Genomic DNA, 17494 nt, shown 5'->3' with positions numbered 1-17494 from the left:
TCATATTTGCCATTGATTATAGAAAAAGCTGTTTTTTCCCTATCTTTTTCTGCCAGCTCTATCTGATGTAAGCCTGACTTGAGGTCGAGTGTGGTAACACACTGGGACTCGCCCATACTATAGTGTTTATGGCTATAGTGTTTATGGTAATGGAAGTGCTTCGTCTGGGTCAGCGAAGGCTTTATGATCTTTGACAATCATTTTATCAAATGTGGTTTTATTTGCCAAGGGAACGTCATCAATTTAAATAACGTTGACGTTTTCTGCCCCAGTGATTCGGATCTTTTCATCCCCGTTGTTTGTGTGTAGAACAATCCTGGTAAAATTGAGTGTCTCATTCGCTTGTTTAAGCAAGTCGAAGCCGATAATACCGTCGAAGTCTTTAAGGTTATTTAGGATAAAAAAAGGTGTTTTTATGTTAAGCACCCAAACTGAACATTTTTTGCTGATTTATTGACTTCATCGTGTAAGGTTTCTCCGCTGCCACGATGTCTTTTTGCCCCGGGGTTGGAGTAATATAACTTTCTAAGTACCTGTGTCTAAAAGTAGGTATACCCGTTACTCGTAAAATAAAAGGGTATACTAGATTCCGAGACCATAAATTGAGAGAATAAATTAATAACTAGGACGAATACAATTGAAAGATAACATTTTATATAAGCTGACAGGAGTGCAAAGAGTGCAATCTGTACTTTAATTCATCAGAAAAGTGAGTCTATTAATTACTCAGGAATATAAATAATCAATAATCCTATGAAAAGCAAGACGATCCAAAAAATCAATCACACGGTGAAATTTTACAAAAAAGACCCACTTGCTATTTACGTCAAGCTGTTTTACCAAGTTTCGATCTTAGGCATGTACAATCTGCCGCGTTTTTGCTTTAAACCGGGTAACTGGTTTCTTTCTAGGAGACCGTTTCAATATTATATTCTTCGTCAGTATCAATAGCGAAGTCGATTAAGCCATGTCCGTCTCTCAGTCTGTCCGTATGAACGCTGAGATCTCAGGAACTGTAAGTAATAACGGATATCTAATAGTCGCCACCGAAGTGATCATTTTTTGGCCCGTATGGCCACGCCTACTGTAAAGACGACAAAACATAAAACATCAATAAATCTAATCGATCGATATTCTCGTCGATATTTTGCATAACAAACTGTCTCACATAAGCTTCAAACAACTAACAAAGTTGTATACAAACCGAAAATGCATTTGCAACAATATATGGCCATGAATCGGGATAAGAGGGGCAAAAATGTTATCCACTTTTAGATTTCTAAAAGTTCAACATAATAATAAGTTACACTTTACAGAAATGGAACCTAAGGACCTAAAAACATACGAGCACATTGAATTTATCACATGTACTGAACATTTAGTCTTAACAATTGACGATTAGGTTACAAGGTCTCACATGGGCAGCGACGTCAGTTTGTAAACATGCTTTTTTGACAAAAGATGGCACATTGTTCATTTCCACTAACAAAATGAATATTTTAAAATTGTGTAAAACAGTAATGGGTAACTTACGGTACTTGACTATACCGTTTCTTCTTTTTATACCTGTTACTCGTAGAGTAAAAGGGTATACTAGATTCGTTGAAAACTATGCAACAGGTAGAAGGAAGCGTTTCCGACCCTATAAAGTATACATATTCTTGATCAGGATCAATAGCGAAGTCGATTGAGCCATGTCCGTCCGTCCGTTCGTCTGTCCGTATGAACGCTGAGATCTCAGGAGCTATAAGAGATACAAAGTTTAGATTAACAATGAAGATTCTTGAGGTCCCTACGCAGCGCTAGTTTATTACAGCATCCTACGCTACAAATCTAACGCCTACAAAACCCGAAAAACAAAATATACAAAAATCTCGGAAACTATAAGAGCTACAAAGTTGTGCTTAAGAATACGTATGAAGGAAATGCCTCTGCAACTTGCCACGAGGGTTCATCCGGCCACGCCCACTATAACGCCCACAAACAGCGGAAAACTGTAGCGTCTAGAATATTATTATGAATGCCTTTGTTTGACCTTGTATAACTTATTCTTGTTAATATTTACCAAAAATTTTTGAAATCGGAACATTATTTCGCTATTTATGAAGAAATTTAGGTTATAAGGCCTCACTTGGTTTGTGACGTCATTATCAATTACGCAACATGCTTCGTCTGATAATAGGTGGCGCCTTGTGAAGTATACATATTCTTGATCAGGATCAATAGCGAAGTCGATTGAGCCATGTCCGTCCGTCCGTTCGTCTGTCCGTATGAACGCTGAGATCTCAGGAGCTATAAGAGATACAAAGTTTAGATTAACAATGAAGATTCTTGAGGTCCCTACGCAGCGCTAGTTTATTACAGCATCCTAAACTAAACCCTACAAAAACCCGAAAAACAAAATATACAAAAATCTCGGAAACTATAAGAGCTACAAAGTTGTGCTTAAGAATACGTATGAAGGAAATGCCTCTGCAACTTGCCACGAGGGTTCATCCGGCCACGCCCACTATAACGCCCACAAACAGCGGAAAACTGTAGCGTCTAGAATATTATTATGAATGCCTTTGTTTGACCTTGTATAACTTATTTTTGTTAATATTTACCAAAAATTTTTGAAATCGGAACATTATTTCGCTATTTATGAAGAAATTTAGGTTATAAGGCCTCACTTGGTTTGTGACGTCATTATCAATTACGCAACATGCTTCGTTTGATAATAGGTGGCGCCTTGTGAATTTCGACTAGCAAAATAATTGTGTAAAACAGTAACGGGTATCTTATAGTCGCGGCACTCGACTATAGCGTTTCCTTTTGTTTTGTTTTGGGAAGTGTAATCAATGTAAGGGATCTATATTTCAATCAAGTTAATTCATGTAAACAATTTTTAATACTTTTTAATAAAATTAAACTTCCTAAAATCTGCATTTATCTGCCAATTTATCGTATTGTTTAAATTTCTTTTAATCAATAATTAGATGAATGTGAACTTTAATATCACAAAATTGAAAAGTTAAAAAAAATTGGAAAAATTTCTCGTTCTTCCATTTTTTGTACTTTTTTTTCACAAAAATTATAAAACGAAAAGAAGTGAGCAGAGAAACAAATAAGAATTACTGAAAGTATTAAAGTATAGTGATGGTTTAATGAAAATTATATTTAATCTGGTGGTAGTTTCTGCAATTTTAGATAAGATGTCTTTATATGTTTAATATTGACAATATTGCTGTATTTTTCTTGCAGACATAAATTTTTTTTGTAAACAACAATCTTTTGACAAAACTGAGACGTCTATTGGGCAAAGAAAAACTAAGAAGCTTATTTAAATGTGGAAGCAGAGACAACTTAAAAGATGTTTAAACCTTAAAAACAAGAAAACTGAAAGAGCTTGCTATCGAGAAAAATAAAAATCGAAGGTTTGAAATGGAGCATGTAGATATTGCTGGATATACCCATAACACAGCCCCAAATTGGAAGAGTATAAGCAAGTTGGAACAGCAAGGTGAGTTTTGAGATTTATTTGAAACGTACTAGTCTTATCATAAAACTTTTAAAAAATTGTTGCTGTATGTAAAAACGGGCCAAATAAGCATTTACATTAAACCTTTCCCATATTTTTAACCCTTGTGAACATTGTTCGTTTCTAAGATTTTTTCTGGAAATATAAAATTCTTAGATTGTGGGACAATAACGCTAAAAATCATCATCTTTCATCGTGCGCTCTTTTGCAGATGCTGTATTCTTGTCTATCTCGCGGCATATATTAGATCCCATCATAGAGGAGACCAGCGAGGACGAAAAACACAGCCCTGTTTGCTGGAGGGACTGTCAAATGCATCGATCTCCCATCTGGAGCTCCACGGAGCTCGAAACAGGCTCAATGATACGCATTGATGTTATGGGTAAGCTAATCAAGATTCCATTCTTCAATTCTACATATTCGCATATAATTGCACTTTTCTGAGCAGATGGCGATGTAGTATCTGAACGCGACTTCGTTTGCCCTCCTAAGCGACCAAAACGCGGCCAAGATTTGGATTCCGGTCAGAGTTTTGAGGATAGCATTCAGTTGCGCCGTTCTCTAATCCCCGACCCCGAGATTGACAATAGCTCGGAGCATTTCCTGACCCTAGACGCCTGTGTTCGGGAGAGTTATGAAAGTCAAGGGCAATGGAGCAGCATTAGCTGTCGGCGAGGCGGCACATTCGACGACTTTTATTCGGAAAACGACTCCCACCATTCGCTATCACGCAGCTCTTCCCTGGTGCAATTTGAGTCTCTGGAACGCCAATTCACGCTTCAGGAGCAGCACCATAGTATGGGCATTCTCTCCAACAGTTCGCCCTTGCTCATTTGCGAACTAAATCCCGGAACTGGGATAAATGACACCACTACGGAGAGCAGGAAGGGGTCGTCTTCTTCGCTATCCATTATGAAGCGGTACGAGTCAAGTGACTGTAGTCGCCTGCATCAGACATACCATGAATTGAAGAAAATCAACTTTGAGAAGCAACAGCAGCCGCGAGAACTCTCCTCCAAGATCTTGTACCAGGTTGAGCTAAATTCAGATTTAGAGACCAGCTCCAGTTCCAGCTCATCCAGCAATAGCAGCGTCCACAGCTTTATCAGCTCGTGCCTCATCAGCAAAGACTCGTATGAACGTAGAACCATTAAGCCGGACTCCACTCGACGACTGCCGCCCAATTCGGCAGAAAATCTATCCGTGGACTCCGGCTACTGTGAGGTAAAGACGCAGCAGCATGAAAAGTCTAAGTCTCTACCGGATAATTTCGACAAGCTCTTCGAAGAAGAAGAGGAGTTGCTGCTAATGGAAGACGGCGCGGAACATTCCCGCTACTTCAATGGCGGACATGATTTGTGTCAGCCAAAAATAGACAAAACGGTGGACACACCCGTAGCGCCCAGCTCTCATTCTCCGTCGTCTATTAATAGTTACCAGGAGAGGGCAAGCTCTCAGTCGCTGCCATCGCCTACTGAATCGGCATCGACGTCGTTCACAGTCTCTTTAATTGAACTGCTCAACAGTTTGCCGGGTACCGGCGAGACGTATGGTCCAGCACCCGAAGCACTCAGCTGCGCTCTGGCCAGCAAAAAAAAAAAAATCAGCCATTACTCCCGCCGCAGCCATAGCGCCAGTTCTATCGATAGCTGCAACGGCATTCACGCCACACAATCACTTAACAAGCTGCAGTATATTGGGCGGTGCCGATGCTACCATTACAATCATTCTAGCCAGTGGAACTGCGACAGCAACAAAGCAAGAAGCTTCGCCGAGGGGCTAAACTTGAAACAGGTAGATATCCAAGACAGCCTTTCTCAAGACTGCCGAAGCCTTACGAGGATTCAGGGAAGCTGCATCTGGAACGAATGCGCTCGAAAAGATTTAGGCGTCGCCAGTTCGGCATATTTAAATGTCAGCTACCAAGACCTTACGCTTCTGGACTATACGGATAATTTACTAACGGCAAAGCAACTTCGGAAAAACGACAAGAGGAGTGAGGTAGATGAAATGGCAGACCGGAGAAGCGTTGTCGGCGGTGACTACAAGTCAGTCATCTGCACGGGAAACTTTTTGCTGGATGAAATCAGCAAGATATACGACAAAAATGTATCAATACTAACAGATAAACCAATTATGGGGGATCAACTTCTACAAGAGGACTGCATTTCAAATGCAGCCGAAAAGCTTGAACAAGTGCATCATGTGCAACTAAACATAAAACCAGCACCGCCACAGAAGAAAAATCAGCAACAGCCGTTGTCTATTAAAAACTGCGTAAAATCATTTGACCAGGACCCCACATTTTTGCGCACATCATACTCTTATTTCCTGAAGCAGTGCCATTTTGGTGCTACAAGCCAGACCAAGGGGATTCCATGCCCGGAAGTCTCGCAAAGATCTCTGTACAAGCGCCGCCTTCAGTCTCAGGCATTAACAGCCAAGCAGCGTAGTCTGGTCAGAAGCACGCCCAATCTATCGGACAGCCTTGATGGACGAAAGGAGCCTGAGGAAGATATCTACGTGAGCAGTGCTTACACTTCAATGCAAAACCTTCCGCAGGAGTCAATGCAGACAAAACCATTAGGAATCCTGCTAACATCTGGATCGAGACACTCCTTTGGCAAGGAGGTAAGTTTTTGCCCAGTGGTAAGCAAGTACTGCTGGCAGGAGCAATCTTCCGAGGACCCGCCAGAAGATCAGGGCAATTCGGACGAATACCAGCAGGGCTCCTCGAGCGACGGTCTGATCGATAATGCAGACGTCAAATTAAAGTACAACACCAAAAAGAATGAGAACATAGCGGAGATTTTCAATCTAGAGGAGACACATCGTTTAAGAAATTCATCAAGTTTACATGAGGTATGTAAAATGTATACTTAGTAGATTATTCAAATGTCAAGATAAAAATAATACTTAAGAAAAACATAATGTAAAAAAAGAGGACACGCTCTAGTCGAGTGCCTCGACTATAAGATACCCGTTACTATTTTACATAATTTTAAAATATTCATTTTGCTAGTGGAAATTCACAAGGCGCAACCTATTGTCAGGTAAATAGATAGATATTAACAGAAATAAGTTATACAAGGTCTAACGAAGGCATTCATAATAATATTCTAGACGCCATAGTTTTCCGCGGCTTGTAGGCGTTAGAGTGGTCGTGGCCGGATGAAAACTCATAAATACGTATGCTTAAGCACAACTTTGTAGCTTTTATAGTTTCCGATTTGCATTTTTGGTTTTCCGGGTTTTGTAGGAGTTAGGGTGGGCGTGGCTAGATGGGAAAAAAACAATTTTCATTTGGGCCATCATAAAAACCTACATGCATAATCCGAACTTTCTATCTTTTATAGTTAACGAGATATCAGCTTTTCCAGAAAATGCGATAACCGTCTTTTGAGCTTTGTGGGCGTATGGGTGGGTGTGGGCGGATAGTACCACTATAAGATGCGCTGGCATCTGAAGATTATACATACTGAATTTTAACCTTCTAGCTCTAATAGTTCCTGAGATTTAAGCGATTTTAGTTTTTCGCGAAATGTGGACGTTAGAGTGCGCGTGGTAGGATGCTGTAATAAACTTGCGCAGCATAGTTAATTTCAACTTTGTATCTCTTATAGTTCCTGAGATCTAAGCGTTCATACGGACAAACGGATCCAGATCAAGAATATATATACTTTATAGGGTCGGAAAAGCTTCTTTCTACCTGTTACATACTTTTCAACGGATCTAATATACCCTTTTACGCTACGAGTAAAGGGTATAAAAAATTAACGTTGTAGGCTAAGTGCCCCGACTATTAGATAGTTATGCACATACATACATATGTACATACATACATTGATATGTATAAGTATGTAAACAACATTTAAAAATATATATATGTACATATTTCTGTATACTTCCGAATAAAAAAATTGTTTGTATGTATGTATACATAAATCGAATTGTTTATACTTATGAATCTATTTGTATATTGAGCAAGTTCCCTCACACATACATAGATACACATGTAAATACGAACACACATAGATGAATGAGCATAGCGAAAGTGATAAAGAGAAATTGGGTTCTTTAGGATACATACAGTGCCGAACTAAATTTTTGGCACAGAAGGCTTCATGAACTTTAAGGCACGACTTCTCCCCTTAAAATTTAGATATTTAAATAAACAAAGAAAAAGGGTGGCCAGATCGATGATAATATCCAAAAAAATAGAACTAAATCTTAAGTGTGCCAATAATTTTGTTCAGGCAAATTCGCCTCTTTTCTATGTTATTTAATTTTTAAAAATCAACCATTGAAGGTAAAAAGTTGAAATAAACTTTATCGTGTTATGTTTTTATAATATTATATGTATAAATTTTTGTTTATTTAAATATCTAAATTTTAAGGGGAGAAATCGTGCCTTAAAGTTCATGAAGCCTTCTGTGCCAAAAATTTAGTTCGGCACTGTACATATATTAATCCAGCAAGCATTTTATGAAATTTCTGATCGAATATGAGTCATTTTCGACTCTCCTAGAAGAGCAAAATGATCATAAGTGCGCTCGTTTTCTGATCGAAAAAGACTCTCTGCTCGGTAGAAAATGGCACCCTAGCCCTTAAGTGTGCCAATAATTTTGTTCAGGCAAATTCGCCTCTTTTCTATGTTATTTAATTTTTAAAAATCAACCATTGAAGGTAAAAAGTTGAAATAAACTTTGTCGTGTTATGTTTTTATAATATTATATGTATAAGTTTTTGTTTATTTAAATATCTAAATTTTAAGGGGAGAAATCGTGCCTTAAAGTTCATGAAGCCTTCTGTGCCAAAAATTTAGTTCGGCACTGTACATATATTAATCCAGCAAGCATTTTATGAAATTTCTGATCGAATATGAGTCATTTTCGACTCTCCTAGAAGAGCAAAATGATCATAAGTGCGCTCGTTTTCTGATCGAAAAAGACTCTCTGCTCGGTAGAAAATGGCACCCTAGCCGCGACTCTTCCTAAACAGTCGCATTCGATACCTCAGGAAGAGTAGTTTTCGACTCGTTTTTCTCGCAAGAAACGAGTCTTTTTCGAGTAATATTTTAATCGAAATTCGTTCGCTTTCGACTCATTTTCCTCCCAAGAAGCGAGTTTTTTTCGAGATGTATAAGAATCGAAAATAAGTGAAATATTCAATAATATTTTGTTCTTGAATTTTTTATTTATTATATATATATATATATATATATGTATATTAAAGCAAATAAACTAATTCACGCGGTTTCTTTTTTTAACAAGGTATTTGGCATGTACGAAAAATGTTTGAAAAGCCATGTTTATGTGCTTATCCGTGTATTTGAATTTTATGTGGCAAATATCTAGAAGGAGAAAAATATTAACTTTTTTTCACCAATAATAGAAATATTTTCTTACTTTTTATTATTGTTATAAGGAAGCACTTTTCAGCACTTTTGTAGCCAATTCGTCAGAAAATACTTTTCGAATTGCTGCTCTCAGAAATTGAGATGGTCCTTCTTCACCAGTTATCCCTATAAATTGTTTCTGAAAATTAAATCAAATTAAATTAAGAATCATTTCAAGACACCCGACTCATTTCAAGACACCCGACTCACTTTTCCCATAAACATGGGTGTCTCAGACACTCCCTTCATTTGCTATGAGTGTGTCGGGTGTCTGTGCAAAAGAGTACTGGGTGCGCAAGTGCACATTCGAAATGATCTTGTGCAAGACACATGGCCTTATTTTAGGGTGCCGATCACACTCTGAGTGCCGAAAAGGCACACATGATTCGAGTGCACTCATTGTTGTTATCTCATTGTACCCTTGCCGTTCTCTGATGTAGACATTCCTATTTAGACGTACAGAATGTGAAGAAACATTTTGAACAAAGGAATTTAAATACGCTTATTTTAATTTGCGTTCGACGTAAAATATAAAAAATATGTAAGTTAATTTTAATAACCTTTTGTACTATTATTTCTTACTTTAACTCAAGCCCGTTGGGGCAAGGATCCATTGATAACAGATTGGGCTTATTAGGTTTTTTCATTTATTTCACCTCATCCTGTTAAGGTAAAGGATAATATAAACAATGTGTTAAAATTATTTATTACACAGCTATGGCTGCGGAGTATGATTTTAAACTGAACTAAAGGTCCGATCCGGCTGCAGCTAGAAGTCTTCGTCCGGTCGCAGCGCTGTCGCCAAAGTGCCGGATCAGCATTTTTATCCGGTTGCTGACGATCACTCGCTGCGCGAGTGTTCTGGCCGGGAACCGTGGGATTGCCCCCAGAGTGCAGAGTCGGCGGTTTCTTCGTTGCGCATGTTGACCACTTCTGGCCGGGCTCCGGGTGATTGTCCCCGGAGTGCAGAGTCGGCAGTTTCCTTATTCCGTGTGTTGGCCACCGGATGTGGCCCGCAACTCGGCAGTTTCCCAATTTGGGAACTGGGTGTGTTAACTTGTACATATGTATGTATGTATGTATTTAGCTCTTATGTATATAGAATATGCTAATTAAGAAGCTAAGCAAGAACATAAACAAAACATTGCAATGTGATGAGGGACACTGCCAAGAAACTATTTACACACACATGTAAGTACATACAGTGGCTCCAAGCTTATTTCGTGCAAGAATAAACCAAAGTTTAAATTTGACACCGCTACTACAGTAGCAGGGATATCAAAAATTTAAACGCAGTAATGTTAAGAATGTCGTATATTATTAAAATAACAACAAAAGTTTTCACTAATTTAAAAAACAAAAAAAAATTTCATACAAAAACTAAAAAATAGGGCAGTTCTGACGTACAAGCTTATTTCGTGCAAGCTGTATGTATAAAAATAACGTATTTAAGTTATCTATAGGACAAATTAAAACCTTGGTTACTCTTAAGTGGAGTACAGGAAAGAAAAATTAAAAACTTTGGCTTACACTTACAGTCTGACACTGTTAAGAACTTATTTGGACACTATCGTGTTTTTATACCCGTAAAGTCAAAAAGGGTATATTAGGTTCGTTGAAAAGTATGTAACAAGTAGAAGGAAGCGTTTCTGACCCTATAAAGTATATATATTCTTGATCAGGATCAATAGCAAAGTCGATTGAGCCATGTCCGTCTGTCCTTCCGTCCGTCCATCCGTATGAACGCTGAGATCTCAGGAACTATAACAGATACAAAGTTGAGATTAACCATGAAGATTCTTGAGGTCCCGGGACAGTCCAAGTTTATTACAGCATCCTGCCCTGCCAACTCAAACGACCACAAATCGCAAAAAAAAATTGCTGAAATCTCAGGAACTATTAGAGCTAGAAAGTTGAAATTCAGAAATTATAATCTTTAGATGCCAGCGCATCTTAAAGTGGTACTACTATCCGGTCACACCCACCCATATGCCCACAAGGCTCAAAAGACGGTTTTCGGATTTTTTAGAATATGGCGTCTATAATAATATTATGAATGCCTTCCTTTGACCTTGTGTAACTTATTTCTGTTAATTATTACATTATTTCGCTATTTATAAAGAAATTAAGGTTATAAGGCCTCACATGGGCAGTGACGTCACTATAAGCATACTCAACATACTTCCTGTGACAAAAGGTGGCGGATTGTGAATTTCCAAAAATAAATAAATAGCAAAATAATATTTTAAAATTTTGTAAAACAGTAACGGGTATCTTATACACTCGACTATAGCGTTTCCTCTTGTTGTATATAAAAAGGTAAGGGGATTTAGTATAAACAATTTTGATAGGACAAGAAAAATAATAAGAACATTAACTACTAATGTTATAATTAAGTAAAGTGTGGTATTATTTTCTGAAATTAGGTTTAAAACGTCATTATGTTCTACTATCTTTATCTTGAGTACATTAATCGGTGAATACAATGCTGTTAAATCAAATTCTGGCTTAATGAATTTTCGCATAAAATAACATTTCCAATTTTAATTCTACATTGTTTTATTCTAATAATTTTGCTTCCATTTATTTTTATTTCGCCATTTAATTCTTGACAAGTTTGTTTGATAGTAGTTTTAGGTAGATTCCATGTAAGTATAATATTTGGTTCAACGTATTGAATCATTTCTTTTGAAAGAGTTGGTATAAAATTACAAATTGGATTTTTGTGCTTAATTATATTTTTAATGCATTCATTATTAACTTCTTTATTGTCTTGATTATAAATTTTATTCTCATCTTCAAAATATGATTTTTGATCTGAATAGTCTAACTGATACCCATTATGGTCGGGATAAGGAATTATTTTAATGGTGTTAATGATTTTGTGGTTAATTGGGATATGTGAAATAAGTAGTAATTCGTTATTTTTGTGGTCAATCCAAGTTGATGTTTTGATTAAAAGTATATTTTGGCTGTTAATGGATTCTAGTTTGTCGTAATTGAGTAACTTTGGATTAAAAAGTCCAAGACGTGAAAGTTGCATGCCCATTTCTATGTCTTCAATGTACTCAATAAATTGCATGAGTTCATAAACAAGTGTCCCTTTCAAAAATGTTTAAACTAAATTACCCCAAAAATAATCATTTGTATGGCAGTTTAGTTTTGTAAGGGATTCCGCCTCTTCAGACCATGTTTTAATCATTACGAATATTAAATTGAATAACAGAAAACTTAAGTAAGTTTAAAAGATAAGATTAATACTGAAAGATTATCTGTGAAAGCAATCAAACAACAATTTCTTGCATAGTTCTTTAACTACAATCGATGTCACTAAAGCAGGTAAACCTTAGCTTAACAGAACTTTTTTGCCATGGTGACAAATTAGATGTCTTTACCGAAAAACTAATAATAACAGTAAAGATTTATTTTCACGACTGTTTGGTAACTTCAAAATAGTTTTTTTCCCAGCGTTTCTAGAGTGTTTTATTTGTAATTAATTATATTGTGAAACGTTTTTCAGTATACCACTCCTTGTACCAATCCCCTCTCAACGTACGAAAATTGTGGACTCGACGAGAGCGGCATCGAAAACAATGCAAAAATAGATAGACAAAATCAAAAATCCGATGCTAGGACCACTCTGGAACTCAAGACCGCATTAAAGATCACAGTCAATCATGAACCCACAGTCGTGAACTCGCCATATGAAGCAAAATATTTCAGCGTGGTGAATGATACACCTATTGAAGCAAACCTACGACCTCTTAGCCTGCCTGTCCTTAGCGAGCCACCTACCAACCGCGCATACCATATTCTTTTATCTTCCCAGAACTTGCTGCAGCGCTATGAGCCGGAAGTTCCGCAGACTCTCAAGAAACCATTAGCCAGAAAACCCACGATTTTTGTTCCTACTATCTGCCCGATCGACAAGAAGTCCGCCTCTAGAGGCTTTCTATACAAGTTCGCCACCGGATTGCGCTCCTCACTACATCGCAAAATGAAACAAAAGCAGGATAAGCATCTTAACCACTTGCCTGATTCCAAACAGTCACAGAAGAATAAAGCGTTGCCCTGGATTGAAAAGGAGTCAGGGCAAAGCATTGGAAACGGAAGGTCCAGCGATGTTGCAAAACAGCAAACAGAACAGCTCTCTAAGACGTTAATACTGCATAAGGTGACTGGCAAGCCGCCACTACCAAACGTGACATACCGAAGTGGCATTCTGGCGCATGCGTCTAAAGAAGCCGCTGTTGGGATTGCTAATGCCAATAATTGCCACCCCACAGAGGCTTCGTTAAGCACCGACCAGTTAACAGCGGACATTCATGCGACAACGATGTGGAATACCGAATTAACTACACAAGAAAGTTCCGCGCAGAAGACACAAATGAGTAATCAACATGAGAGGAACAGTCACTCGTCAAGACCCACAATGGTAACCGCTTTTCCGGTAGATGTTGCTCCAGAGGAAGAGGTAGGCAGGATGGGTTTTATTGAGACCAACCTGGACACTCATGAAACGGTCATCAGAGGAAAAACACGCTCTCTTATGGACATAACTTGCAACCCTCTTCGTAAACCGCCCATGCGGTGCATAGAAAAGCGGCAAAATGTTAACAGTACTATCTACGATGTCAATGAAATGGGCGCAGTGAATATTAATTCTTCGTCAGGAGGATGTGACGTAAAAATATCTTCCATTAGCAGGCCGCACAAGAGCATGGAGTTTCTATTGGACAAGGAAAATCAAAAAAATTTTTTGGTAAGTATCAAAAATGCTCAAGTGCAGATGTCATTTAATCTGCTTAATCTTTTCTAGTGTTTACTAGTCGTTGGCACTTAATTAGCTTAGAAATTCTACCCTCATTATTATTGTTTTCAGAGTTCAATGTTTTAAATAGGTTTAATGTTACTATTAAAAATAATATTTATCAAAAATGTCGATCAAAAGAACTACTGTTTTATATTTCTTTTTATACCCTTTATTCGTAGAGTAAAAAGTTACATTAGATTCGTTGAATTTAACAGTATGTAACATGAAGATGGAAGCGTTTCCGACCCAATAAAGTACAAATATTCTTGATCAGTACCAATAGCGAAGTCGATTAGGCCATGACAGTCCGTCTGGCCGTCCGGCCGTCCGTCCGTCTGTTCGTATGAACGCTGAGGTCTTAGGAACTACATATAATGTATGTATGTATAAGAAATACAAAGTTGAGAGTACGCAAAGTAAGTAAGTACTTTCGAATCGGATAAATGAGTAACGCGTATCTTGTAGTCTAGACACTAAGGTATAGAGTTTCTTATTGTTTTTGTGAAGGAAAATGTTTGTTTGACAATATTTATTCATTCTGACGTTAAGATAAAGACTATGAATAACCTATACTATATTATCGAATTCCGCGACTTTAAGATGCCCGTTACTCTGTTCAACAATTTATGTATGTATGTACATATGTATGTATATATAGATGTACATAATGTCAGAGCACTAGGAATGCTCTTCTGAATTGTAGAGTAGTGTGCGGGGTTTATCATTGTTTAACTCAACATAATATTGTGGAAAATTTTGTTGCCATTAAAACAAGAATAAACTTCGAGTTTCAAAATAATAATTTTGCTCAATTTATGTGGCATTAATAACTAAAGAGGGCACTACTGCGCACTTAAGGCTTTATACCTTATCATTTGTTTAGGTAATTGCAAATACAAAATAAAATTATTTTTAAAAGTTTAGTTACAAATCTATAATTATTTATATGCTTACGTTACATACACGTAATCCACGACTTTTACACAGATTGAGGTAGGAAAAGCTTAACTTTTTACACCGCAAATTTATAAACATATAAAACCGCAGAAGTATTTTATGGGCCGTTGAAAACTATTTTAAATAGATACAACTAAAAAAAGTGTTAAAAAATTTAATAAAAATATTTTATGGTGTCTTATTGATACCGGGCTTAACATCATCATTTTTTAGACAAATTTAAACCACAATGTGACTAACGCAATTTAATAAATATCATATTTAAACATTTATTATGGTATTCACAAAAGAATGTAATAACAGCAAAGGCATTTTGCTCTCGGGGAAATATAGCTCACCTATCAAAGAATTTTTTAAATATATATTAAATATAAGGAAATTAATGCAAGTACGAAACACCTCAGACTCTAGGGCTAATACCAATAATAGGTTATATTTTCGTTCTAAGGCAAGTTGTTTTGCTTTATTTTGGAAAGGGACGCGTCGTCGTACAACGTACGTATTTTATTTTGTGTTTCTTTGAATAGACTTATATGGTCTTTATAAGGTCTCTATGTATGTGGGGGTGTACACATTTTTAAACTATTTTTTTCATTTTTAATCTTGAAAAGCAATTTTTCGCTAGCTAGCTTAATTTTAGGTAATAACATCAGATAATGCTTCGTAGAAAAAACACAATAAAGAAATTATATAAACAAGAAGAAACGCGCCGCGACTATAAAATACCCGTTATTGTTTTATACAATTGTAAAATATTGATTTTGTTAGTGGAAATTCACAAAGCGCCACCTATTGTCAAAGAAAGCATTTTAAGTAACTGGTAGTGACGTCACTGCCCACGTGAGGCCTTATAACCTATGTTTCTTTATAAATAACGACAAAATCCGATTTGAAAAATAAATGGTAAATCGATAAAAATTGGCAAAAATATGTTATACAAGGTAAAATGAATACATACATTATAATATTATGGATACCACAGTTTTTCGCGGTTTGTGGGCGTTATAGAGGTCGTGACAGGATGCTGAAATAAACTTCCATGCGTATGGACCTCAAGAATCTGCCTGCTTATCTGAACTCTGTATCTATTATAGTTCCTGAGATCTCAGCGTTTATACGGACAGACAGCCATTTCTTAATCGACTCGGTTATTGATCCTGATCAAGAATATATAATATATACTTTATAGGGTCGGAAACATTTCCTTCTACCTTTTACATTCTTTTCAACGAATTTAATATACTCTTTTAATTAAGGAGTAACGGGTATAATTACCCTACGAGTAACGGGTATGAATAGACATAGAAATATAAGTAAATGGAAAGCTGAAAAATTAATAACAAAGCAGATTTTTAAAAATTAAAAGTTTTATTTTATTTCCGACAATCATTTCCAGTTACTTCTATAATCAATTTCAAATTTTATTTTGCTAGCAGGGTTTTACGTTAAAATGGTTTGAAAATTGTAAAAGGATAGTCGGACTTGAAAAAGGTTTTGGTAATGTTTTAACCATTGGGTGTATTTGAAAAAGTAGCCAATAAAACTTAAATTGGAATATGGATTTGGAATAATTGCTACGCTCACTATAACCCCCACAAAAGAAAAAAAAACAAAATCGTTGAAATCTTAGAATATACAAGAGCTAGAAAGATGGGATTAAACATGTGTGATCTTGACATGTCAGCGCATCCATGTAGTTTCTAATGATGCCCTCAATGCGTGTTATTTTTTCCCTTATGATCACACCAACTCTAACGCCCAAATTGTAAGTAGCGCTAGATCCGCCAAAGTAAGCCGCAAGCGCAATGCATTTTGGCAGGCATGAGCAGAGCAGGGCTTGGCCCTTAAACCCAAGATAAATTTTAGGTTTACCCACAAACTAAATTTAAGGCTCAGGTCCAAGCTAAATTTTGGGCATAAGATCGAGCGTAAGGCACAGTTCAAACCCATGCTTAATTCCACGCTTAATTACGAGTGGGCATGGCGAAGTCGCGTAGCTCCGGTGAAAGGGTGCTATTCCAGTTCAAAGTCCGCCAGCAGGAGAGAAGCGAAAAGGAAGGCGGGCAAGAAGAGAGCCAAGCATTCCTCTCCTGTGAATAGCAGGATACCCGACACACTTAAGGAAGAAAAATCAATTACAAATATATAGAGTGCGGTGTAATGAACAGTTTCCGGAATTTTAGACAAGACGAGAGTGAAGAAGTTCGGCAAAATTTTTTGTGCGGTTCGAGACGTGCCAGGCGAGCGAGCACAGTGGACCGAAAACCTGGTGAAGAGAAAAAACAAATATCCTTTTTTGAAACCATTTAAACAGAAGCGGACACAACACGGAAGCGTTTTTGTCGTTGGTTAGTGACTTAGTCTCTGATCTAATTAACGTTACGTTCCGCCATTGTTAAGAAAGAAAAAAAAGAGAAAAAGAAAGCAATGTATGTGTGCATCTATAGAATTTTGGTCGTTGTACCACTGTCCGTTTCGGTGCTATGATTACGGGCACCGTTGTAATCTCCAGCAGAATTCCGCATTGTTGACTGATAGTTAAATAAATTGAACGAGTTTCGTTTATTAGTTGTATTTGCAAAATATTTAGCCAGTTAGGTAGTTTTATTATTTTGCATTTTATTTTACTAATATTTAGTTTTTTTGTATCCATGTATTACCCGTGTTTTTACTTGCGATCCTCATTTTGTACACAATATTTGAAATATATAAAATGTTTATAATATGGTAATAAGCCTCGTTTGCCTTCAGCTTAAAAAATCCCCATGTGAAAACTATGTAGCAACCTGAAAGGGCCGTCAAATTA

At 37.0% G+C, this 17494-nt stretch overlaps 1 protein-coding gene and 1 long non-coding RNA gene across 7 annotated transcripts in view; one reads left to right on the top strand and one right to left on the bottom strand.

Moving 5' to 3' along the window:
* Positions 1-17494, top strand: part of LOC108111545 — a 115296-nt gene that overhangs the window by 23975 nt on the left and 73827 nt on the right. For 5 of the 6 annotated variants that reach the window (XM_041817952.1, XM_041817953.1, XM_041817950.1 and 2 more), the window contains exons 2-5: positions 3244-3502; positions 3732-3902; positions 3969-6382; positions 12439-13680. In XM_041817952.1, the coding sequence (XP_041673886.1) occupies positions 3424-3502; positions 3732-3902; positions 3969-6382; positions 12439-13680 (3906 nt within the window). In that variant the 5' untranslated portion in view covers positions 3244-3423. Of the gene's footprint in view, positions 1-3243; positions 3503-3731; positions 3903-3968; positions 6383-12438; positions 13681-13910; positions 15400-17494 lie in introns of those variants that run through there. The other variant, XM_041817958.1, reaches the window with a different exon arrangement.
* LOC108112732 lies at positions 8770-9831 on the bottom strand. Its single transcript, XR_001772673.2, has 3 exons — positions 9501-9831; positions 8929-9057; positions 8770-8873 (listed from the first exon to the last, which is right to left on the bottom strand). It is a non-coding gene; the product is annotated as an uncharacterized LOC108112732 (long non-coding RNA).

The sequence above is a fragment of the Drosophila eugracilis genome, unplaced genomic scaffold (assembly GCF_018153835.1).
Source record: "Drosophila eugracilis isolate 14026-0451.02 unplaced genomic scaffold, ASM1815383v1 contig_116, whole genome shotgun sequence".
Taxonomy (NCBI): domain Eukaryota; kingdom Metazoa; phylum Arthropoda; class Insecta; order Diptera; family Drosophilidae; genus Drosophila; species Drosophila eugracilis.
This window is presented reverse-complemented; position numbering and strand designations above follow the sequence as displayed.